Source organism: Phragmites australis, chromosome 3 (assembly GCF_958298935.1).
Source record: "Phragmites australis chromosome 3, lpPhrAust1.1, whole genome shotgun sequence".
NCBI classification, from domain to species: Eukaryota; Viridiplantae; Streptophyta; class Magnoliopsida; order Poales; family Poaceae; genus Phragmites; species Phragmites australis.
The window spans coordinates 45,886,963-45,914,115 of record NC_084923.1 but is presented as its reverse complement, the minus strand read 5'-3'; the positions used below and the strand labels follow the sequence as shown (position 1 = coordinate 45,914,115).

At 41.5% G+C, this 27,153-nt stretch overlaps 1 protein-coding gene across 1 annotated transcript; it reads right to left on the bottom strand.

The window, feature by feature from the left end:
- Positions 1–22,578: 22,578 nt before the first annotated feature.
- On the bottom strand, positions 22,579–26,431 carry LOC133913411 (uncharacterized). The gene is made up of 3 exons (XM_062356558.1): positions 25,941–26,431; positions 23,888–24,607; positions 22,579–22,855 (listed from the first exon to the last, which is right to left on the bottom strand). Exons 1-3 carry the CDS (start codon positions 26,178–26,180, stop codon positions 22,853–22,855), a joined length of 963 nt encoding a protein of 320 aa, XP_062212542.1. The 5' UTR covers positions 26,181–26,431; the 3' UTR covers positions 22,579–22,852.
- Positions 26,432–27,153: the final 722 nt, after the last annotated feature.

Genomic DNA, 27,153 nt, shown 5'->3' with positions numbered 1-27,153 from the left:
AGGTTCCCTTACAGGCTCAACATGGTCAGAGGACCCCTACCCCAAGACAGAAGCCTCCACCACCACCTGAGGTGGCCTTGGAGGCACATCAGAGACCTCTTGTGATTGATCCTAGGTATCGTGATCTTACCTGTTTTAACTGTGGAGAGCCTGGTCATTTTGTTGGAATTTGTCACAAACCCAAAGTTTGTTTTATCTGTGCTATTCCTGGTCATCACATGAATGCGTGTCCAATTTGGAAGAAACCACAACCGACTGCTAGTTATCTAGGTAGTGCGGGTGCTGGTTTAGGCTTTTATCATGTGAATGTCCCTGAGTTGGAAGCTAATCAATGGCTTAACTTCAAAAATTGTGGTGTGGTTAAGGTGAAGAGAGGGGAGATTTCTGTAATAGAACTTGAGAAGGAGCTAGCGGAAATCTACTGCAAAGAATGGCCTTGGCAGATAAGAGAACTGGATAGTGGAAAGTTTTTGGTCAGGTTTCCTCCTCATAAGAAGGTTGCAGATATAAAAAACTATCCATCTTTCAATCTGAGGAAGGAAGGTGTAGAAGTAGAAGTGTTAGAATAGATTGGTGAATTGGAACCTTTTGGGGAATTACAAGAAGCCTGGACTCAAATCAGAGGAATACCCCCAAAGTGGTGTGATTGGAAGGTATTTGCTCAGCTTGCTTCTAGCTTTGGCTTGATGACTGAAGTGGATTGGGCTACTCTGTTCAAATCCTTTTATGAAGTGGTTAGAATCAAAATTGCTTGTAAAGATCCATGCAGGATACCTGTTGAAAGGTTGTATGAGATGGAAGGCAAGCTCTACTTGATATCCTTTTCAGTTGAGGGTTTTTCTCAGCAGATGTTTGGTGGTTTTAGTCCCAATGATGAAGATGGCCATGATAGTGGAGATGATGAAGAAGCAGATGACTTGGCAGATGACATAAACCGGAAAAGTCAGATGGAAACTGAAAGGACAAACCAACCAACACAAGGGAATTCTAAAACTCCAGAAACAAGACATGTAGCTAAAGGCAGTCAACATGGTAAAGCTGTTAATGTTAGAGGTGAAGGAACATGGCAGGTCGATCAGTTGGCTCAGCTGATTTCTGGTATGGAACAGTCAGCAACTAGCAATTGGAACAGTAATGAAGGGCAGGAAGCTGTTGGCAGGGAGTTGGGTAACATCAACCAGGCAAAAGAAGAAGAAGCTGGAACTAAAGGTGCCAATGTTACTGAACATAAAGCCAGAGAAACTGAGGAAGACAAGATTACGTTCAGTGAGGATCAGATAAACAAATGGATAAGATTTCAGCAAGATGGTTCAGAGGAAGCAATTGCGAAAAGCTACTCAAGACTGTTGCAGGACATGGAACTAGAAGAGTCTGAGGGGGTATCTGAAATTGAATTGGACTTTGTTGAAGAGAGGATGATAACAAGAGAACAGGATGAAATGAACCTGGGGAGCAGGAATCTCTTAGAAGACCTTGAGATGTGCAACATAGAACAGAGGATGTTTGAGACTAAATCTGTAGTTCAGGATCTGGGGGTGCAGAAAAGGAAGACTATTTGGGGTCCTACTAAATGTGATAGAAACACAAGAAGGCTACCACATGATGGAAAAACTGTGTTGCAAAGAGCTCAGGATTACAAGAAGTTCAAAAATCTTGAAGCTGGACAGGAAAAAAAACATGGTAACTCCTTTGCTGTCCTAGATAATGAGTATTTAGCTCATGTGGCTAGGCAGGTTAATATTTCAATGGGTGTTGGTACCCAAAATAGTTTAGAGAATATAGAAAGGATAAAAAACGATGAATTAGTTAAGGTACTAGCTTTTGAAGCTAGCAATCCTGATCTGTCTTTACCAATTAATCTAGATGTGGAGGTGATAGTGGATGAGACTTCCCTTAATCAAGAAGGGGATCATCAACTTGGTGAATCTTTGCTTACAAAGATCCCTGAGAAGGATGATCAATCATGGTCACAAGTAGTTAAGAAAAAAAAGAGGTGGGTATAAAATTGACAAGGTTTCTGATGATAGGAGGTTTTTAGAACATTAGAGGCCTCAATAAGGCTGGTAGGCTTAAATGTATAACTGATTTTATCATAAATAATAACCTGGACTTTGTGGGTTTCCAAGAAACGAAAAAGGAATTTATTAGTGACTCATTTATGCACTCTGCGCAAAAGGAGTTTGTGTGGAACTTTTTGCCAGCTAAGGGGACCTCGGGTGGTATTTTGGTGGGTTTTAGAGGACGCAAATTTGATGTTATTAGCTGGCAGTTGAAAAATTTCTGTTTGATTACCCATGTTAAAAATGGGATTGATAATTTTATTTGGCGTCTTGTGGTAGTGTATGGATCCCCTTATGAGGAGGGTAAGCAAAAGTTCATTGATGAACTGCATGAGGTTATGAGTTGCTGGGATGGCCCAACGGTGGTTGGTGGAGATTTCAATCTAGTTAGAGATCAAAGAGATAAAAGTAATGGAATTATTGATCATCATTGGTCCTTTTTGTACAATGATTGGATTAACAAATGGGGTTTGGTGGAGATTAAAAATCCAACCAGATCATATACTTGGACAAACAACCAGGAACAACCTATTAGGGCAAATCTGGATAGAATTTTTGTTTCTACCGGTTTTGAAAGGAAATATCCTATGGCTAACGTGCGAGCGTTACCTAAACCTGGTAGTGATCATGTGCCTTTAGCTTTAGACTTTGGCCTTTTTTGCGAGAGAAAACCTAAGCTGTTTCGTTTTGAAAAGTGGTGGTTAGAGAGGGAGGAGTTCCACAAGCTTGTTGAGCAAATATGGACCACCCCAAACAATCTAACTGATCCTTTGGAGATTTGGCAAGTTAAGGTTAGACTCCTTAGGAAGAAAGTTAAAGGTTGGGCTTTAAATATAGATGTTGAGATTAGAAAAAGGAAGCAAGATTTGATTGCAGAATATGATATTCTAGATGTTTTAGCAGATCAGCAACAGTTGAATGATGCTGATCAGAAAAGAATGAAAGAAATTTGTCTGGAATTAGACAATATTTGGAAGATAGAGGAGATAAAAGCTAGACAGAGAGCAAGAGATAGAGATATCAAAGAAGGTGACAGAAATACTGCTTATTTCCAAGCAGTGGCAAATCAGAGGAAAAGAAAGAAAGCCATTGCCGTGTTAGAAGGTCCCAATGGTTTAGTAGATAGTAATGTAGATATGTTGAATCTAAGGGTTGATTATTACAAAAACCTCTTTGGTTATGAGGATAGATTAAATATACATCTGGATGATCATTTTTGGACTGCAAATGAGAAAGTAACAAATGGGGAAAATGAGATGTTGGAAGCTTCTTTTTCTGAACAAGAGATTAGAGAGGCTGTGTTTGGGTCTTATGCTGAAGGAGCTCCTGGGCCGGATGGTCTTTCTTTTCTTTTTTATCAAAAGTTTTGGAATCTTATTAAACAAGACTTTATGGCTTTGGTTAGAAGCTTTGAGAAAGGAGAGCTGAATCTGGCTAGGCTCAACTATGTTATCCTTACCTTGATTCCAAAAGAGGATGATGCTAAGGTCCTAAAAAAGTTTAGACCTATCAGTCTGATTAACTGCAGTTTTAAGATTTTCACCAAAGCCATGAATAATCGGCTTGTAAGAATGTGTGATAGGTTGATTTCCCCAAACCAAACTGCTTTTGTTAAAGGTAGATATATTCTTGAGAGTGTTGTGGCTGCACATGAAATTATTCATGACGTTATGAGGAAGAGAGAAAGTGGGATCATTTTAAAGTTGGATTATGAAAAAGCTTATGATAGGGTTGATTGGAGTTTTTTTAGAAGAAATGCTCTCTTCTAGAGGCTTTGGTAAAAGGTGGATTAGGTGGGTCATGACGACTGTTAAAGGGGGATCCATCTGTGTTAGGATAAATGATGAGAATAGCAATTTCTTTAAGCCTGGTAAGGGTCTTAGACAGGGAGACCCTTTATCCCCTCTGTTGTTCAACTTAATAGTTGATGTTTTCAGTAAAATTCTTTATAAGGCTGCCAGGCAGGGGATTATTCAGGGTTTAATGACAAATGTCAACCCTGGGGGTATTATAAACCTCCAATATGCTGATGATACTCTCCTTTTTCTTGCTAATAACTTGGATACAGCCACAAACTTTAAGTGGTTATTGTCCTGTTTTGAGCAGCTTTCGGGTATGAGAATCAATTATAACAAAAGTGACCTCATGATGATAGGCTTAGACGAGGAGAGATCAAATCAGTTCGCTAGACTCTTTTGTTGCAAGTCTGGTAATTTCCCTTTTAAATATCTGGGGGTTCCTCTCCACTATACCAATTTAAGAAGGGAAGATATACAACCAATTATAGACAAGATTATCAAGAGAGTTGCAGGTTGGAGAGGTAGGCTTTTGTCCTATGGTGGTAGATTAACTTTGTTAAAGTCTTGCTTAGCTAGTATTCTAATTTATTTGATGTCGATTATAAAGTTTTCTAGATGGGCTATTGATGCAATTAACTCTCAAATGGCACACTTTTTCTGGAATGACCAGGAGGATAAGCATAAATATCATTTAGCTAGTTGGCAATTGATTGCCCAAAAAAAGGAGTTTGGTGGGTTAGGAATTCCAGACTTACATAATTTGAACCTGTGTCTTTTAGCGTCTTGGATTTCCAGATACCACTTAAGTGGTGAAGGCATTTGGAAAAAGATTATTGATCAAAAATATAAAACTAAAGACCCTAACTTGTTTTACTGCCCAGATATTGGTGCATCCCCTTTTTGGAAAGGGGTGCTTTGGGCTAGTAGAGCAGCTCAGTTAGGGTATCGCTGGAAGGTAGGTGATGGAAAAACGGTTAGATTTTGGGAGGATAACTGGATAGGTACTTCTAGTCTTGCTATTCAATATTGGCATCTTTACTATATTGTAAATGAGAAAGGTATTAGCATAGCGGAGGCTTGGGATGGTGTAAACTTAAAGTTTACCTTTAGAAGAACAGTTTCAAATGCTGGAATGCAGATGTGGGAGGAGTTGATTAATATTGCAAAAAGTATTGTTTTCACGGACGATTGTGACGATGTCATTTGGCAGTACAATTCTTCAGGAATTTACTCTGTTCAATCCTTGTATGCTGTTATTAGTTTCAGGGGTGTGTATCCTGTATATATCCCGAATATATGGCAGTTAATAATATCGTCTAGAATTCATATTTTTCTTTGGTTGCTTTCTAACAATAGATTGCTTACAAGAGATAATTTGGCCAAAAGAAGGACAGTAGAGAACTTAACGTGCCTGTTTTGTACCGAAGCAGAAACGGCTAATCACATCTTCTTTGGCTGTTGTGTAGCTAAGTTGGTTTGGCAGTTCTTATCTGATCTGTTTCATTGTCATTTAGGTTCTGACTTTGAGTCCATAGCCCGTTGGTGGGTAAGCAATAAGAAAATAGTGCGATGAATACTTGTTGTGCGGCTGCTCTTTGGTGTATATGGAAGCTAAGGAATGCATTGTGCTTTCAGGGTCAAACCTGGCTGGGTGTGCAGAATTTGGTGGGCAGGATAGCGAGAACACTAAGAAGATGGAGACTGCTGTTCAAGGTTGGCGAGATGGAGCGGTTGGATCACTGCATCGGTGCACTGGAAGCGTGGAGCAGGGAGGTGCCGAGACTCCAATGGCGGGAGGACCAGGAAGGACATATTTCAAACCAGGCGGACCAAATCAGAAGAGCTAGTTATCGGCATGATGAGATTGGTCTGGTTTGGAATGGGTCTTTAGGAGAGATTCTGTCATTTTAAATGTGTTGGTAGGATGCAGAAGCTTATACTTACATTCTGTATGTTGGATTAAAATGTTTGCGTTTTATTCAAGTGAATAAAACGGGGGAAACCTTTTCTCGAAAAAAAAACTATACAAATCACAATACCTGACATACTCACATACGCATGAAAAAACGACTCTCTCTCTCTTGTTTCAGTGTTGAGCTAATTAGCCACGTTTAGTCCTCTGTGCCACTGTGGCAAGAGATAACGATTAGAATTGATCTGAATATCTTATCTTCCTTTTCGACCTTCCACAGTTTTTGCCTTGTCCTGTCTCGCTTTTCCAAAGCATCTCGCAGTGTTCGGCGTCTTTCTTACGAGTCAGTAAGCGTGCAACCCCTTCATCGGCTTTCTTCGTCGCGCGTCATGCACGCACGCACGCTCGCACGCTCGCCGGCGGCGCCTGGTTATCTCCTTAGAACTAATTACTAGGCTCCAATAGGTCTCACAATTCCGGCACGCAACCCGCGCGTGTCATTTCAAACTGTCAATCTTGCGCCGATTTGGAACTTGAACCCTTTCTTCCGTCTCTCCAGGGCTCAAACATCAATCAGGAAAGCTGTTTCGCACTGAAGCATGCAGACCTACATATGTCACAGAATTTACTGATGCTAAGAAGCAAAAAACAAGTAGTACAAGGAAGCAAGGAGAAAAAGAAGCTGTTCCAGGCGTGGCAAACGCAGGAACGTAAAGAGATCGCAGATCGTTCACGAGAGTGGATGTAGGTAAGAACAGCCACAGAGCCATAGCATGCATGGCGAGTGAGCAGCAGCTGGTTGAGAGTAGGAGCCCAGGCCCAGCTAGCTCGTAGCAGCAGCAGCAGCTGGTCAGAGTTGAGAGCATGCAGCTGCAAGCGAGAGGCGTGCAGGTACAGGAGACAAAAGCTAAGTTCGGCAAAAACAAAGGCACGAGAGAATTCGACTTGTGACCCGATCCATCTGAGAAGATGCAACGTGGTACGATTCGCGCGTGCATGGTGCATGCATGCGCGGTGTCGTTTGCGTGCATGGCCTTTGACTCCTCCTCGCCTCTACTGCGCAAGAGTTGCACACCTACGCTACTATTGTGAGAAACCAAAATTCACATGTAAGTTGGTTTACATGTCACAAGTTATTGATAATGTTGAATTGAAATGATTTTAATTGTATGAGCTTGTATGTGAGATCTTATTTATGACTAAGTAAAATTTGAATTGGAGCAGACGATTTTAGAGTCTAAGAAATTATGTCTCACTAGAACATCCGGTGTGTGATTTTTTTATCACACTAGATAGTCCGGTATTATGGTGAAGTGAGTATCGGAGCATTTTCAGTGCTGAGCAGAAATAAAAATAAACATCGGATGGTTCGGTTATAGACTTTGAGAGCGCATGAGTATTTTCTGCAGGGAGAAGATTTTTTTTGGCAAATTTGATTATATACGTCGGATAGTTCGGTGCTGAGATTTGGAACACCGAAGAATACATCAGACCTTTTGTTGCACAGAGGTTGTAGAAGGGTAGTTCGGTGGATTGACATACGCCGGATTATCCGGTGATAGATAGGAGATCGTCGAAAGCTTTCACCGGACCTTTTCTTGTAGATAGCAATTTTTTTGGAACAGATAGTGTTACACTACCGGATGGTCCGGTGTTTAGGAGCAGAACACACCAGAATATTCGGTGTTCATGTTTTCTGCAGGATATGCTCTGAGTTGAAAATTTTGATTTTATGCTAACCTAGAGATGTTTTGGAGTGTGAAAAAATGTGCTTGCTTATTTCAAGGTGTGCAGGTGACGAATGCAATTTGGCGGTCGATGACGAGTGATTAGGGCTAAGCGAGTGCTTGGTGCCGAACGATCAAAAAGGGTCGAACGGAGTCAAGGATGATCCTAGTTGTACACATAAAGGTCATGCAAAACATGAAATAGAGAATGAAGATAGCTTGTTGATAAAGTCAAGCGAAAGGGATGTAGTTGCAAGTGACAAGGCGGTCCAAGGGATCGAAAGCGGGAGAGACTTGCTTACGATCAAGATTATAAGACGGAGGACATACGTCATCATCGTAGCGCTTGCTTCAAGTGGAAGCAAGTAACAATTAGTCACACTTTGAAAAGCGTGCTAGGGTTTCGTAGTTTGGCCTCAAAACCGTGGGAGGACTAAAGTAGTACGTGGCGCCATCGCAAAGCTTGCGTCGAGGTGAAACTAAGTCGTAAATGCACGCAGTCGTCCGATGAATGGAGAAGAAAATAGACTAAAATACCCTCGATAGTAAGTATAAGTGTACTACAAGAAAGAAATATTTTGAAAAAAGCTAGAAAATTTAGCGTCAGGTTTTCTATGACTATAAATAGAAGGGTAGGGTTATAAGAGGAGATGGACCAGTTATTTGAGTCTCTTATGTCACTCATACGAGAGCATTATACTAGAGTTTTAGAGGAGAGGAGAATGAGTGCTTAGCTATGTAATAGGTGAGAGTTTTGAGAGATAAATCTTTGCAATTTCGTGTAAAATAGGACTGATCTCTTTAAGTAATGAAGTTTATTTTATTTTATATGTTTGAATTCCCTTCCTTTTAGTTTTCGCTCTTAGTTCTATTGCGTTGTGTGCAAGTTTTTTCTTTTCGGTGTTGTTTTCGTTTTTATTTTTGAGCTAAGATTTTAACACATTGGGAGGTTGTTCATCTTGATGCTAAAGACATGAAATTCACATACACATGCATATGTAATAGGGTCTTGAATTCTCTTACCTTTAGACTATTATCTTGGAGATATTATTTACCTAGTGTTCATCTCTTGATCCTTGAGTAATATTTTCTCAAGATTCAATCTTTGTGCGGGGATGAGTCATATATTAGTTTGTTATGGAACCTTTTGTTCGATTTCAACTATGAGATATACTTTTTGTTAAATCTTCTATTTTGGTTTTTTATCTTTATCTAGAGTTTTCGAAATTTTTGGATATGTTTAGTTATTCCGTTGCGTATTTGTGTTGCGTTCTATTATAATTCTCTTCTAAAATTGCACTGGGTGTTGGAATAAGAAAAGATCATCAATTTCAAAAAATATTAAGATGACTATTCACTTCTCTAATCGTGACTCTCGATTCTACGCATACATTTCCCATATATGGCCTGACACAGGGTGAAACCGGTAAAAATGGCCAGAAGAAACCAACTAAACGATGGAGCAGGCCTGCAAGAAACGCATGCACTTGTGATCCAAATGCATCGATTGGTTTACCTACTCTGGATCTTAAAGGGCGACTCGAGCGTATTCCGTTTCTATGCTACAGTGCAAATGGCACAGTGATACGGACGTCTACGGGCCGCAAATACCAGCAGAGCCTGTTTCTGCCTCTACTGTGATGTAGCTGCCTCAAAACTAGGAGAGAGCAAATTTGCGGAGGGAGGAGAGGAGAGACGGCTCGTAATACTGTTCATAGAGATGGAGCTATGTGTCTAATTAGAGAAAAAAATAATATAAAATACGGAATATGATAATTATTAGGATAGAAAAATTAAAAGATATTATAATAATATTAAAAAATACTATAATAATATTATAAAAGATGAAGTCAGCTGTTTCTTTGTTTTGGCGTTTGCTGTAGTAGGAGTAGTTGGTGAGGTAGCACTGCACCAGCTGCTTGCATTTAAAAGAGCCTGTGGCTGGCTGTGGTTTTTCATTGTCCCTTCCACGAGTGGATGGGGAGCACAAGATCCAAACAAAATCTAAGGTAGATTTGCATGTGTTAGAGAGAGAGAGCTGCGTGCGCCAGAAGCAGAGAGAGAGAGAGAGAGAGAGAGAGCTGTGTGTGTACGCCAGAACCAGAAAGCCGGGCGCGTACGAGCTGCCCAAAGAGAAGTACTGACCACTGAGAGGCGGGGTCTCTAGGCTAGGCAGGAACCACGCATGGCTGCAAAACAGCTGTTGGATTTTTTTTTTCTTTTTCCCCTTCCTCTCTTTCTCTCTCTCCCTCTTGTTTTGCTTTGCAGTTTGCACTGGCCTTTTGTTTCTTGCCGAGCAGCACAAGTTTGAACAAGGACCAGGTCTCAAGTTTCAACAGCCAGCACAAGTTTTTCGACTTGCATTGCGTTGCACATTCCAATTTTGCTATTAGTACATGTGCAGAATTAGAAATAGATTGTTCTTCACACTGACATATACAGCCTGCAAAAATTACCATTTATCACTCGCGCAGAATCTATTAGAGCTTGGCAAGAAAAAAAGAGAGAATTAGCTCAGCGTCATTGCAACGTGTGAAGTTAACAGATCTTTAGGATGGCACTTCTGATTCGGACTGATCTTTAGGTTGGTGCCAAGCAATTCTACCCAAAAAAATGAGAAAGTGGTAAATAAGAGACAATGAGAGCATGCTTTGCTGGCTCTAATGCCTCTTTCTCTCTCTACAACCTCCATCTACATGAACCTGCAGCTGTGCCCAACCCACCTGTGGTCGGCACAGTGCACATTGAAGTGTTTCATTAGAGGCAACTTACCTCCCTTCTGCTACTCCTGTCTGCCAAAACACCCTCCTCCGCATGACTTGTCTCTACTCCCAGTGCATGCTTCCATGTAATCAAACGCCACCATGCACTAACCGGGCACGAAGAGAAAATTCCATAACGTGCGCGTAGCGCTCTCTGTCTCGACCGTGTATAAAATAATTAAGATAATCAACAGGTGGATGAAAAATAAACTGTCAAAATAGAAGCTACGTACACACGTTACATAGTTGCATTTTCCTGCACCAACACCGTAAAGCATGCAGGCAGGTGCAGCGCGTACCCACCGGCCTCCGATCCTCCCGTCGCCCTCTGCATCCACATGCACGACAGGTCGCCGTCTCATGGGTGCCTACTGCATCTGCATGCACTGTCCTCGTCTGCATGTGCTAGCGCTGCAAGCTCCCTCATCTGATCCAAGTCTCAGGATGCAGATGTCAGACATGGATACACACACAGGGAAACTCCAATTACTCTCGCTAGGATCGACGCCACTGGATTTTTTAATAATATTATTTTATTAGAAAATTATAAAATAATACTGAAATCATAAAATTGCAATATGGGTATCGGTCGGCACGTTTAAAAATAATACTGAAATCATAAAATTGCAAAATGGGTATCTATCGGCACGTTGAGTGCCAATCAGTGACTTGTCGGTACTCCGTGTGCTGATAGTCCATGTGCTAAAAGGTCCGAGGGCATGTTTGTAAACATGAGGGAGTACCGAGACAAGCCCCCAGGTAGACACCGAGATGTCTGTTAGGCTGGGTGATAGCTGACAGGACTGTCGGCAACTGGCGTGCTAATAGACGAATTATTTTTAATTTTAGTTTTTAGTGGTTTTTTAATTTTAGAAGAATCATGTATTTAATGAGATACCGTCAGAGCAAAATTCAGTATACACCCATATTGCAGGGTCATACATATGTCGGCACTAAATAATATTGTAACATCCTGAGTTTAAACATGCTAATTAGTTACAAATTTCACTCTAAATTAAAATGTTTTATGATTAATTAGGCTAACTAAGAGTAAGAAAATAGGTATATGAAGTATATATATATATATACCAATATGTATGCATCCATATATATTAAAGGTACTAAGTTGAATAAGTGTTCCAAAATGCAATAGTATCAATTTCAAAATAGTCCCTGCATTGAATTGGTTCATACACAATAGTTTGAGGTTTTTATGACTCTTTATGTGGAGATTTGAAATTGAATATCTTTCAATTTCAAATCTATTTTTAGATTCTATTCAGTTCAAATCCTTTAATTCAAATCGTCTTAAAAAGCTCTGGATACAAGTCTAAATCAGTGATCAAATATTCCAAATAGAGTTGATCATAATCCAAAGTCGAATCCAAATTCAGATACCCCATTTGAATTTATCCTAAAATTTCCTCTCTTTTCCTTTTTCAATTTTCTTCCCAGGCCAAATCCTTCTCATCTTTCTTCTCCCTGGCGTGGCCTAGCTGTCCGGCCCAACCAGTCATCTCTTTCCCACCCGTGCGCACGCCTGGCCCAGCTGCGCCCCCACGCGCTCATCCGCGCCCTGCGCACCTCGATCGTCCATGTGTCAGCCATCCGACGCGTGTCCACATGCCCTCTCCTTTCTCCTCCCTCCACCTCACCGCGACGTCGGCCGCTGTTTTTCCCCCTCTGGGAAATATCCCAACCGCCCTCTGCTTCTCCCACTCTCTCCTTTCTCTCTCACTCTCTCTCCACCCATGCCGCACGACTTTCACGCCTCGCTCGCGAGTGGACGGTCGAGGGGACAACACAGAGCGTGTACGCTGTGGCAAACGTGGTGGACACCACCCACCGCCTCGTTGCTGCACTGTTCTTCGATGTCCGCGTGATGCCAGCGAGCTCACCGCCTCTCTGTGCGCCCCTTTCCCTCTATAAATAGCCCGGACCCTGCCTCTCTCCTCCAACTTTTCCCTAATTCACTGCCGCCGCGCGCGTTCACTCCACCGTAGCTCGTCGTCGCTCCGCAGGTCGCCATCCCATTCTCGCTATCTCCGAGCACATAAGCCTCCTCGGATCCCTTAACGCCCCTCCTTGATAGCATGTTGTTGACCACGTGCTCTCTCTTGGCCGGTTACCGCACACCGTTGTGTTTGTCTTCCGTTGCTGTGCTTTTGCTCATCGTCGGTGTGTTGGCGCTCCGTGTGTATGGCTGGCCATCGTGCCGTGATACCTAGGGGCCTCAGGGCCCTTTTCTTTGTAGGTTGGCACCTCCCAGTGCAGGGGAGGTGCTGCCTGATTTTTTCCACGCCATTGTCCCCTCTCCGACCGCCGTCTGGTATCACTCTTGCCATCGACCGTAAGTGTTGAGTCCACCACTGAGTCCGTTGTTGTTGTGAAGATCCCCGGTGTGGAACTCCTATCGTGAAACCCTGGCTGGAACACATCGTCGGCAAACCTTTCGGTTACCTCCACTGTAATGCATTGCCGTCGTTGTTCTCTCCCCCTTCTCTGCCGCGTGGCTAGGCTCGCATGTGCCTCGCTTAGCCTGGATAAGCCTGGGCTGCAGGCTTGGCTCGACCCAGTAGCGGCCGACTAGCTAGGCTAGGCTAGCCGCCCACAGGCCATGCCCCCATGGGCCGCCCAACTCCCACAGCTCGCTAAGCCGCTCAGCCCAAACACGAGCGGGCTAATATTATGTGGCTGAGTACTATGTAGCCCAAAGCCTGATCCAATCTGAGCCCATCTAGTATTGTTCATGTGGGCCCAGCTACTGCTCAGTAGACCCCACTTGTGGGTCCTTTCTATGAATATTTTAGGAGTCATAATTTCTCCGTTCTGGCTCCGATTTCGGTGATTTTTTTTGCCAAAATTCATCTAAATTTGAGATCTACAAATCTATTATAGTGTGATATCCATTATGGCTCATTTGGATTTCTATTTGATGTTATTTGATTCTTCTCTAGTATAGCTCGTTGTTGATTGTAGTTGTATTTGCAGAAAAGTACGAGTTCTGCGAGTTTTGCGTGGGAAGTGTCAGAAGCGAGGAGGGTCCTGATTTCAACCAAGAATTCATGGAAAACTCCAGAGAAGGAAAGTCCTAACTTCTTGATCATACTAAACCTATGATTTCTAAATAACCTACATGATCAACTAAAACTGAACTTATTATCACATGTGCTATGTATTACGCTTTAACAAACTGCTTGTAATAATTAATTCTATCAAACATATGTCACGTCCTGAATATTATCATCCAAAATACATATCACCGTAGGATTACCTGTTATTATATATATTAATGGCATACTACGCCTTGATATCTAGTATGCTTAGGATTGAAGACGTTTTTTCGGAAATGTTGCTTTTAAAACACCTCTTCTCGGAGATAAGATTTACTGTTATTAATGATAACTCATATACCATGAATCCTTGATGGTTGTGAATTCCGTGAAGGTTATGAAATCCTTGATGTCGTATGGGATATGGTGGGTGATGTGTAAAAATGGGTGAAAACTATTTGACGGGGGCAGGTGAATTAGTACTCTGGATGAGGATGCTCCTAGAGGCTTCAGTCACCTCTGTGGTATTTATTGTCAGAAGATACCTACCCTGGTCACTTAAGGACCGAGTCAATTGCCTTGACATGCTTAGCCACCTCTGTGCAACCATACATTTTGAATGGTCAGGACTTGACTTCCCCTTTCACTGGACCGAGTTGGGCATAATATTAGGAGGTTGAGAGTAGTGAGAGGCCAAGTACCCATATGTCCCTCTGTCTGAAGATTTCTAGAATCGGCCTAGGCTTAAAAAGGTGGCTGGCCTTCAGTACATGGCTTTTGGGTCTTGGGGTGTCTCGTAGAAAATCCCGGCAGGAAAGGTGTTTGAAGGGTATAGGTATGATTCGTTTCTCCGCTTACAACGGTTGGAGGCTGAGCATATCATTTGGGTAAGCTATACAACCTCTGTGGAGCGTAAATCTATTCGAATGCCCGTGTCCACGGTCATGGACATCTGAAGCATGACCCTATTTGACTAGACGCTGGATGCGCATGTCTTGATGAGGGTGTGTTGACTAGATGTCAGTGTGGTAAAGTTTATGGCTCAATTCGCTAGAGGTTGTGTGGTACTAAAGGTACATCAGATTGTGATAATAAAGACTGCGGAGTGAGGTGTAGCCCCTCCCAAGATAAAAAAAAAAAACCTCAGATACAACTTGTTACCTTGTTTTGAACTATTCAAACTATTTTGAAGTCTTTAGTAGATGACACAATTGAATACCTGTATAAAACTGCTTTACGCTAAAGCCGAAACCGTAAAGCCTTGTCATTGAATTACCGTATTATGCATTTATCAATACTTTGAAGTAGTATAAGGCTTCTGAGTACCTTTCATACTCATTCTTGCTGTCATCCAGATGAAGAAACCGATGCTGACTTCGCCGGAGGTGAAGCCGGATATGAAGAGTAGTCTAAAGAGTCGCGCTCACACTGTCGCTACTTGTGGCTTGGGCTTTTGCTTTCCGCTGTGTTTTGTTGACCTTTACGCTAAGTTTGTAATATACAATATGGTTTTGTAACCTTTTGTACTTAGAACATTAATATTTATGTATGAAATTTGACTGTGATACTATGCGTAACTAATTGATATAAGTACTAATGCAGGAGACACAAGAGATCCCAGGAATATGGGTCTTACAAATATCGCTTATAATATTGATATGTTAAACCGTGCGAAGCAACATAGGCCATACACCGACTCTAACAACGATAGTGGCATATTCAGTATATTTTTTATTTCATCATAAACATGTGCCGATGACGAACATAACATGCTTTAGGGAATTTTGAAAGCCACATACAGAAAGTAACGACATACAAAAAGTAACGATAAACATTGACATATACGAGATACAATTCTGAAACTAACCAATACATGTTCCAATTCTAAACATAACTTACAGAATTGAAAATAGCCGATCACTGCTGACACTCTCCTGAGTGCAGTGTGGGTACTTTCCCTTCATTGCTGCCACATGTCTAGCTTCACAAGCCCGACGTACCCTCTCACGCTTTCGCTCCCTATCTGTCTCACACGCACCTGCTTTGAGACGGTTCTCCTCCTCACTCCCCTTCTGCTTTTTCTCTTATGGGCATTTGTGGGTCGCCTCGCTCCTCTCATCGGCTTCCAATTCATGGAATCGTTTCCATGTTGTCTGGTGTTGGGTTTGCAGGAGTAACACATCTACTTGACTCTGTTCAATATCAATCCACTATATAAAGTCATATAGTGGTGGCGAAGGCTAGCAAAGAAGAAAATTTTTTGTTAGTGGTAAATGATAGATAGTTGCGATATAGTTTTGCAATATATGAGTACCTGGTTGTGGTAGCTACAATATATGCTACCCTCCGATAAGTTATACTCGTAGTTGGAGCACATGAAAAACTTCCGGCCGTACGACGTACCTTTTGCTAAATTCTAAACCATATCTACCCTATTCTAAATTTCATATCCTTATTTTCCTAAGTTTTTTACTCTACTACAACTAATTTCCTAACTATACTATATTTTCTGCTCTACTGTAACTAATTTTCTAATCTACTCTAACTATTTTTTCTAAATATACTATGTTTTCTAATGTTTTCTAACTAATCTGCTAATTTTCAGATTCTACTCTAACTATTTTTCTAACGTTACTAATGTTCTACTGATTTTCTAATATTTTCACTAACTATTACCATTTTTTTTTAAAAAAATACCTTCCACCGGCTGACTGCCTCCGCTCGCGTGCTGCCCCGCCTTGCCTTGATGGTGGCTACGCCACCGCAGTCGCACGCCCGCTTGCCTACGCCCTCCTCTGCTCATCGCGCCGCCGCTTGCGCTTGCGCTTGCGCTCGATGTGCTATGTGCACATGGGGAAGACAAATCGGCGACTATCAGGAATAAATTGGGGTTTGTCGGCGATCAAAGTGCCGACGTGGCACTCTGTGACATAGGACCTATCAGCACTTTGTATGCCGATTGGCGCCCAGGGTCCTCCAAATACCAACGTGGTACTCCCAATTCAACGAGCCCACTAACTGCCAGCACTCGGAGTGCCGACAAAACCCTAAACCTATTACCACGTAGAAAATCGACATGCAGAGTGCTGACATGAGCCGACTGAAGAAGAAGAACGTATTATTCTTGTGATTTTATGATTTTAGATATTATTTTTACTATTTTTTTAATAAAATAATATTATTAAAACGATCCTTCCACTGCATCTGCTTGCATACTTCGGTCCTTATCTACTCTTTGTCTTCAATTAGCAAATATAGTGTATTTTTGTGCTTTGGCCTCCTCTGTCTTCAATTAGCAAATATAGTGTATTTTTGTGCTTTGGCCTCCTCACATTTGTCGCTGTTTTTCTCTAGCTGTTCGTCTGTGCTTGTCCTGGTGATTGGTTGATAGGCAGACAGATGGTGGTCCATATACATAGTAGTAGTATATCCTATATCTGTTTCAGAATACTTGGCACGTTGACTTTACTATTTAAATTTTGATTAGTAATAAATTTTAATATACTTTATCAAGTAGAATAAAAACGGTATTGTTGGATTCACCATCCAATAAACTTTATAAATATTACATGTTTAGGGCTATTTGCATATGTATTTTAAATTTGTGATCAAAATTAGAATAATAAAGTCAATTGTGTTAATTATTTCGAAACGGAGGGAGTAGATAGGCACATGTTTTTTCGGTATATGTAGCTTTAGTAAATTAATTTTTATCTTTTTCAGAAAATATAGGACTGCGCTGCATGACTGCAAGTACTGAGAATCGTGCAGAATCAGCAAGATGCTGTCACATACGGGGGAGTACGTAGCTGTACATACACTGTCTGATCACACAGGTGTCAATTCAGACCCAGCTACTGCAACCTACTGTCTGATACTGATCACACTGGTGCACGTAAACTCACTGATTGGGTCCATCATTCTGCATATCAGCTCCCAGCATGTACAGATTCTACATTCAAATGGTAGACAGATAGAGTATCTTAAATTACTATACGTCTTACAAAATGCATTTACGGATTCTATCACATAGCTGCATGTTTGCTCAGTATCGTATCGTATCCAGCTAAAGCCCACTGAGGTCGTTCGCTCGCTTTGAATAGGCAATGCGATTCATGGTGGGAGTAGCACTGGTACGTACTGCAAGCACGCATGCCGATCGACATGGCAGTGGTTGGAAAAACCACACCACCAACACGATCGAAGAAGAAGGCGAGACAGAGCTGAGAGGGGAGGATTCAATGGAGGTTGCACCGAGATGTGCATTTTGCCTAAGATAGATGGAGCGAGCCCTAACTCCTGTGAGCATGCAAAACGGCATGGTTTGGTGTCGCGTCGTGCGTGTGGGCCGGCCTGGCCAAAGGCGCGACACACCAGGACTGTGCAGGCATGCCTCCACATTCCCCATCCCTGCCATGCCAGCCATCGGCCATACCCGATTAAAGGCTACTGCTACTCTCCTACTGGCATACAGCAGATGCCTGCAGTGGCGAAGCCAACGGAGAACGCCGTCGTGTCATCTCCATTAGAGATCAAGTTTAACGATGAACCGTATAGAACAGTGATTTCTCACCGATTTTAAAAAAAACCGTCGAGATCACTGACCCAACAAAAGAGCCTGCTCCGCCCCTAGCGGATGGCAATGGCATCAACCTCTCCTCCCTGCTTTGCTCATGTTTCTCTTTCTATTTCACCTTGCTTTCTCCTTCTCCTTGGATTTTTGCGTGCTAGCACTGCATTGGATTGATGGCATATTCTATGTTGTAACTTGCAAACAAGATTAGACAGAAAAGAACGGAGAGGGACCCTGCTACTGCTAGGATGATGGCTAGTTCCTACGCCACTAGACGTTGTTCTGCCGAGCAAGCACTGTCAAGCAACACTTAATTTGACTCTGGCTTAAGGACTGATGGCTTTACATCAAAGATTCCAAAGCTGATCTGATGGCAGTTTCACTCTGTCCGCTGGCTTACCTGTGGATGATGCCCATGGCCATATACTGCTGTGCTGCACAGTAAACCATTCAAAGCTGTCTGCACTTTTTTTTTTTTAAGAACATTAAAGCAGTAGGGGAAACCCTCACTGCAAAGGAATATTATTAATAAAATAGGAGGAAAAACAAGAGAATTGTACAAGAGGAGAATGGAGGAGGGGGAAACACAGCGATCAAGCCAACAAAACTAAACAAAAGAAGATTGAAGAGCACCACTAAGAAAGAGAGAGACACCAGCTAAGGAACAAAAGTCTATAAACTTCCTTAAATCTATAAGATTGAAGCAAAAGGTCTTCTTTAGAATTCTTCTTTCAGAGAGCAAAGCTCAACTAAGTCTGATCAAAGATGAGAGCATTCCTCTGCTTCCAGATATTTCAAGATCCAATAATGAATATTTCCATAAAGAAAGGGGAAGCGAAGGTATTTTTTGCTTGAATCATCATATCAAAGCAAGGCTTGGAGAAGTCCCAATGAATACCAATCTAATGCCAACACCTCAGACTGAAGGTACATTGAAAGAAGAGATGGAAAGCTGTTTCTTCAGTTTGACGTCTGCAAAGAACATAGTTGTAATTGTCATTTTCCACTTTGAAAATTTTTCTTTTCAAGATGTTACTTGTGTTGAGTCTATCCATCAGGAGGAGCCCAAAGAAAACTCTGAGTTTGTTATTGCATTTAGAGTCCCAGATCCATTTGAAAGGCTGGGGAGGGGAGATGTGTCTATAGGGCAATTGACATAGCATTGATCCTCTTGCACGTAAAAAAAGAAAAGAAAATTTATCGGTTATTTCTTTTAGGACTGACAGTAACCATTAGTACTGTACAGGAGGCATGGTTCAGGAGAAAAGGAAAAAAAACAAACACGAAATTGAAAATAACATAAAATAGATTTTTAATGTGAAGAGTGGGTAGCGGTAGAGATCGACTAAAACTAAAAGAGAGACATGAAGAAATAGAATATTTTTAAAAAATTAAATAGAAACGTGTAGAAATTAGTAATATATGTGTCAGAATTATAACTTATGTATCAGTCTTATATACCGTTATTACTTTATTTTTTTTACTATTATTAATATCTTTATTATTATTATTTATTATCTTTTTATTAGATCTTGTGAGTTTTATCTCTAATCTATCCAACTTGCTTGTGATCATTGTTTTGTTGTTGTTATTGTTGTTTCTTTAATACTAATCCGAAGCTTCCAAGATCACATGGTGCGCAGCCTTGTACATCTGCCAATTAATTCTAAGTTTATTGACAAAGGATAACTTAGGTAAATATAATGATTTGGTGATTAGAAGTGTTACTGTTGTCACAAATCATAGACAATTAAGTCACTCTTTTTTATTGTCGTTTACATGTTTCATAGTCTAGATGGCATCAAATACTTATTAACCGTGAAGCGTACCAAATATGTTTGAGCATTGTCTTCAGGGCTCCAGTAAAAATTTCAAAGCTAAAATACTGGTGGCGGCAATAATGTTTTATTGATCTTTATGACTATGCAAGAATAAAATTGTTTTTAACTGGAGATTTTTCTCTTTTAAAGGTTATTTTTATGTATATATACTGACTCTGTTCGTGATCTGTACTACAACTATAGAAATACCGCGACCATGTTTTGTCAGCATGCACATGTTTGGAGAGAGTGTCCACAGAATTCTTTAACTACAGAGATCTATTTTCAGCTTGTTCGGCTCCTCGTAGCTCTTGTCTCATATACTTTTGTTTGTTTTGTTTTGACTGTGTTTATTTTTAATATGCAGCGACGGGTACCCCTTGTGTGGTTGTATTAACCTGATGTGCCGATGAGATTTTTCAAAAAAAGTCTAAGTCGAGGACAAGACTGTGTATATATACTGTTTCAGCAGTGGCGGGCCTAGTATTTTCAATTTGGATGTACATACGCATCGTGATCGTGCCCGCGCGCAGCCGTGTGCACCGCGCCTCGCTCATGCCTGCGCCGTCACCGTGCCCCGCCTAGCGTTTGGATTCTCTCAGAAATATTTTGGTTTTAGATTCTCTGGAAATATTTTTTTTCAGTAACAACAATTGACATACATATACAACATGAGCATCATCTTTGATCATTTTTGAACAATTGTTGCATGCATTTGCATTTAATTAGAATTGATAAAATTCATGAAAAGTGAGGTCATATGAAGAAGCTTGAAATTTCACTATATAACTTAGATCTGGAGATAATTTTAGAAATTAGCCCATTAATTAAGATGAATATTAGCGATTTTTTCCTTATTTTTGGGAATTCTTTTAAAGCTCTAAAAATTCATGAAATGTGCAAAAACAATCAACTTTAATGAATTTTAATTTGAATTATGTTCTAGCTTTTTAAGTGCAACCAGTTAAAATGGGTTGCTTATAGATTATACAACCTACACAAAAATTGGTAGATTTTTTAGAACCTTTTAGAAAGTCTAAACTTATAGGGAAAAGAGATTGAAAATATGAATTTTTGAGTAATCTTGCAACAATTGAACAAAATGACTGAACCGGAAAAGAATAGGACAAATATTTGGATATACATCTGTACACCCATGACCTCACGTGTGCCCGCCCCTGTGTTTCAGGATGGTGTTGCTTGAGGCAAGGGAGGCATTGCTCGATGATCCTGCTTCTACACATGATTTTGCCTGGAAGTGCCGTGTTCTTTTTTGATTCCTCTTGTTTTGTTAGGAGCTGGGACGACTTTGGTGAACTCATGTCTTGTTTCCACTAATGTTGTGGAGTCAGAGGCACAGGGTTCATTTTTGCTCGTTGGGATCAAGTAAGAGAAAAGTATATACCGCTAGCGAGGATTGTTGCTAACACTAGAAAAAATATGATTGAAAGGGAGAGACGCCCCATTGTACAATTTTATAGAAGGGAGGAGTTGAACCTAGCATAGCCAGTTCACCATCCATGGTGCCAGGAGGGTCCTCAATTAGCCCGTAACTCTGAAATTTCGTCTAATTTCTGTGTGAATTTCTTGTCTCTTCCTTGGACAGCCACAGATAGAATTTCAAGATAAATCGCTATCAATCCTTCGAGAGATTGAGCACTCGACCCTCTAGGTTGCTCTCCTAGAAAAGAAGATGAAACCACCCGCACTTGGAGCAAGGACAACGCATGAACCGGACGGAACGCACGACCCGCCGGCCCGGTTGGCCTTGCCGATCCGGCCCCCGTCCAAGCTGTTGCGTCCACCGTCCATGCTGCATGCAGCCTCCGCCAAAAGGAGCCAGCCCGATTCACGCCGGAGAGCCAGGCACGGAGGCAACAGCCGGACCGGCGAGCAGAGACGCGCCTCAAATCAATCAGAAAATGCTGGTCGCGCGGGAGCGTCGCGTTGCGTTGCGTCCCCTTCCCTCCCCAACTCGGCACCTCCATCCATCCATCACGTACGCCGCCCATCTTATCCTCCGTCACATCCTATCTACTGCACCATCAATTTCGGGGGCATAATAAGAGCATGTGAAAGGGGACCGGACGTAGGAGCCAGATGACTACGAGAGAGACGACGAGTGAGACGAAGATGAGACCCTTCCTTCTCTCTCTCCCTTCTTTCTTGCATGCTGCCAGAGACAAGGAATGACAGGAGAGGTCACAGGTCGGTCACTCAACTCGTGCCTCTAGCCTAGACTCTAGCTTGCACTCTACCCTGTTGGATCACCTTCTTCAACCTCAGTATCTTTGCGTGAGCTTCTGTGGGCCTTCACATGGCTACCCACCCAGTTCCCTTGCAGCACTTGTGCTGACTTCTACTTCTGGTAGTATCTTGTCACGCGGTCACCACTCACTCGATTATCGCCCTTTGCACACCAAACAATGTGTTTGGGAGTACAGCTACAATGCTTGAATTTTGGTGATGTGTTTCACTGGATTGGGCATGCGATTGGCATGCTGCTATACAATTCTGGAGTAATGACACAACAGGTATAGCACAGACTGGCACTGTAAACTTAGCTCAAAACCTGAAGGCAGCTACTACAGACAGTACAAGCAAATGAGCTAATGATAGGTAGGCAGATACTGAATATTGAGATTTTGAGAATGATCTCCTCGATGGTGTTTCACTGTTTGTCCTGCCAGACCAATCAGATATTCAGAGCAGGTCACAGGCAAATATTTCAGGGTTGCAGAAACGGCTATGCACTCCTAACACACCCATCAAGCCAACAACCAAACAGCATTAGATTTGTAACATTGAACCCACACAGGGGCCGCTTGACAACACAATGACCAAGTGAGATTTCAGCACCGAGATGAACGAATAAGCAAATATGAAATATTTAAAACCAAGGCCATCAAGACATTAGATCGTGACAGTCAAAAGAATAAAGGTAGCAGGGAAACAGAATTCAAGCATAGATACAGATGTCGATTCCCTAATAGCTTGTACTCCATGTACAACAGGCTGAACAAATAATGAGGGTAAGTGGAACAATTCCCAGATGAGACGTCAGAGCTAAACTCTTCACGGCCGTAGAGAGTTCCCAAACAAAATATTGCCGGCTAAGTGTCACAAATGTTGTAACATTATCCTGCTCACTGCGTAAGTAAAATTCACGAGTGTTAACATGTGAGAACAGGTAATCTATGCATCAAAGATAATTGTGTGAAGTGCATCATGCACAAAAGGACATGCAGGAGAAATTTTTTTATGTTCTTTATTAAAACCACTACAAACTCCATTCTGTGAAACACTAAAAAGAGAAAAGAACTCAGTATGAATCTAACAAGCAAGAAAACCTACACGCCAGTAAGGTCGTGTGCAATAAAAGAATATGAGCAGTTTACTTTCAGATTTCACGCCAACAAAGGAACATTAATTCTCTAACTGTCAACCATATTTAATAATGTGAGCCTCCATCCTTCTTACAGTTTAAGTTTAGGATCTAACTTGTCTGGCCATTGCCGAAAAAATCAGTATAGTAAACTTACACCCAGTCGTTTAAAAAATGTTGCCATATGACAGTAGCAGGATAAACTATTTTTTAAAAGGAAAAAAAAACTCTATGTTCACTCTGCAGGTTGCTTTGATGTTTGAAGATCCTGTATATGGTCACGCTGATAAGTTTAAGATATAAGTGTGAGAAACATAAGTCGACGTAAAATGGCCAAGCCTCGTCGAAATGTTTGCCCCCATTTGCTACATAGAGAATAATGCAAAAGAGCGATCAAAAGGATTATGGCAGGACTGGTTAAAACAAATCTATCTATTTTTTTACCTAGGCATTACATGTTTGCTGATACCAAAGGAAACAATTGACTGGTCAAATCAAGCAACTAAAACTGAAGCTGAATTGTATAGCAGAAAACCGATTGTTTAATAGTGAGACCTGATTATTAGCTTAACAAAGTGTTCATGGAAGAAAGACTTGATGTAACTATACTATCTGAAAAAAAAAAGAATGTTGAAGACTAGTAATGGAAGAGGTGAGCCTAACGATATACAGGTTCATCATGCTATTAATATAGCAATTCCGAGTTAAAAATAAGGGTGAGCCTAATTATATATATTCATATATTGAAATAGAGTTTGCACAAAATATGATCAACAAGTGATGAAGGAACACTTACCAGTAAGTTACTGGAATCTGGCTTCACGGGATCTGATTTAATGCCAGCAGAAGTGTGGATGTCAACTCTTTGTCGATTTCCCTTGACTTGATTCGTTTTGCTACCACTTCCAAGATTCAAATCAGTATGACCAAGATAATTAGTACTCATAGTCATGGGATATCTTCCATAATCAGCATATATCATAGGAGAACCCTGCATAACCATCATGCCTGTATCATTTGATGTGGCCATTTGGTTCATCATGTAGCCATAGTTTACAGTTCCGTGTGGTGCATAAATGCATGGATATGCAGGAACAAAGTAATGACCATTATGAACAAGATATGAGATGTTGTGCAATGAGTACATTCCACTATAGCGGTTAGCAGTCATTGAACCATGATAGTGCTCATTTTGACATTGAGCATGTTCCCTTGGTTCTGCCTTCTTGGTTTCCACTTTTGTTCCATTCAAGTCATGAAAGCGACTCTCCAAAACCTTGTTCACAGCCTCATGGGAATCAAAGGTTACGAAACCAAATCCTCTTGTCCTTCTTGTTATTCTATCATACATCACGACAACATCAGTTATCGCGCCAAAATTCTGAAAATAATTTGTGAGGTCATCTTCAGTAACATTGTCTCGTAGGCCCCCCACAAAGATCTTCAAATCAGCATTTGGGCTGTAGCTAGTAGGCCGAGTCCGGACGGATCTTGTTTGAGCTCTCTTAACTTCGACCTGGATATATATATCACATTATCAAACCTCATGATTCAAAAACATAGAAACAAATGATTTTTCTAACAAAGAAAATTAAACAAAAGCTTGGACATAGTGGTAAATTTATGTCACATTGGAGCAGAGATTATGCAGAAGTCACAGCACAGAAGTTTGTTGGTAAATAAATGAAAGCACTAGTCCAAAAGAGTAGAAAAAAGCATGGAACTCAACTAATTTATCACAGATCAACTAAATATATTAAAGGAAGTTTTACATTAGCCGAAAACATCACATTAAGCTTCTTATAGGCTAAATATATGTGGTCCGCTATTATTATAACCTTTAGCTCATAAATTATCCAGAAGACCAAGTACACTAGCATCTCTATGAATGAACAAGCAAGTCATGCAGAGCAGCAAAAACTTAGGATTCAACTGATCTTATCAGAAAGAACAACACAATAGATCTAATGTGGAACAAACATCACATTAAACACTTTTTTCCTGCAAAATATATGGAGCCAGCAACAATTACCTAATCTTAGTCTTGAGCTACTTGAAAATCAGATATATAAATGTTGCTTCGTAAGGGCTTAGAACATGTGCTTCATCGCACATTCACACTACATTTACATATATGCAATGAATCAAAGTAAAGCTCTGGACAATGAAGAAGCTGCGGGTTTTACACTTCAACCCCTGCAGATACCACATCGATGTGGCAGAATTCTAACATATGGGCCTCTGTAACAAAAACAGAGGGCATACCCGAACAATAAGGATTTGAAGTGAAGTAGCTCACCCTGCTTTGGGGACAAGAGGGCAAGAACTGCCGGTTTTAGGAAAGAAGCATACAGTCCTCTTTCAGTTGCATCTTCTTTCATGAAGGCTCGCTCTGGTTCTAAAGTGCACTAAAATTATCTAGACAAACTTCAATATTAACAGGAATTTGAGCAAGTGCTAACAGCTGCACATTCACAAGCATCGACATCAAACCAAGCTCAAGTCGCGTTTTTAGGCCCCCCCCCCCCCCCCCCCACTCCCAAAAAAAAAATTAACCTGCGCAGCCTTTCTCTCAAATTACATTGCATCAAACAGCAGCCGTCAACAGAGGAAAAAGACTAATATACTTGGCAAAGCGAGGCCACCTCATAATTCCGTAAGCTAGAATAGATTGATTCGACACTACCTTAGCATCTACTGGCCTCACAGCTCCAAGCCCACACGGTACATTATCCCATAAAACTAAAAGCAATTTTTTTTAATCTCACGAGTCGTCGTCATCTCCCACTCAAAACAAAACATTTAAACATCGCGGCCGCTAAGCGGTTCGAACGTAGCCAAGAACTCACCTTGCGTCCGTTGAAGACATGCATGTCCCTCTCCCTCGAGTCCAGCGTCCTCAGCACCGCAGCCTCGTCGGCGAACTCGACGAAGCCGAAGCCGCGGCCGAGGCCGTTCTCCGGGTTCACCATCGCCACCGCGTCCACCACCTCGCCGTAGCGGGCGAAGTGGGCCCTCAGGCCGTCCGGCGTCACCACGGACCGCGGGAGCCCGCCGACGAAGATCTTCCGGGGCTCCAGGTCCGTCATTGCCAGCGGGGAGGAGTGGAGAGCGGTTGGATCGCTAGTCCGGCAGCCCGGCGAGGTGGGGCGGGGCGGGGCGTGGAGCGCGCTTCGGTTCGGAAACAGCGGCGCGCGTGGGCGGAAGAGGAAGAGGAAGGCTGGTTAGGGTTTGGGCTCGGCGGGCGGCTGCGGTTTTAGTGGGCGGGGTGGACGGCCCGTGTTGGGGTTGGACTCCGTCTCGGCTTGTGTGGGTTGTCCAAGTTCCCGCGGTTTGTTGGACTGGAACTCCAGAGGTTTTCCTGGGTCTCGGAGTCAAGAGTCCATGAGGGAGACGACGACCACCACGAGTCTTTTCGCCGTCAGTAGTGCGTCGCGAGTTGTTGCTGACTTGTACGTCGACACGAGCGATAGTAGTCTAGTACGGAGTAATATATTTTTCTCTGTTTATCGATATACTTTATCCGATAAAAATAAGTGTTATTTTGGTTACACGTTATTTCAAACTTTGACTATAAATTATATTTTATATTGAGTTTGACTAATTTAAAAAATGACATGAGTAGTTTTTCTGAAAAATACTTTCAAAATTATATTTTATTAATATATTATAACAAAAAGGAATAGTCAAATTCGTATTTTGATGACTGTGTTGATGTCTAAAACGATAGTTATTAAAAAATAGAGGGAGTATTATAATAAAAAAATAGTCAAAATTGCATTTTAAAAATTATGTAAATATCCAAAATAACATTTATTTTAAATTAGAGGGAGTACAATAGTAGTTTACAAGCTGTCATACTATGTGGCTGACGGTGGTGAGGACCACGACGTGAGGAAATTAGAAGCTCTCACTGGATATAATTCCTTTGACCATCGGCTAGATTGCCGTGACATTAGAGAGGTTCAACTCTAGAGAAATGACCCATGGAAGAAGAACAGGGGGATTCTGTTTCAATTGATTTGTTCGATCCATCTTGTTCGAGACAATCAAAGCAGTGGA

Bases quoted from the DNA above. Each gene is read 5' to 3' on its own strand.
- LOC133913411 (XM_062356558.1), bottom strand. From the start codon at position 26,180: ATGACGGACCTGGAGCCCCGGAAGATCTTCGTCGGCGGGCTCCCGCGG. The intron at 24,608-25,940 runs GTGAGTTCTTGG...ATATATATCCAG, and splicing joins ATGTCTTCAACGGACGCAAG to GTCGAAGTTAAGAGAGCTCA.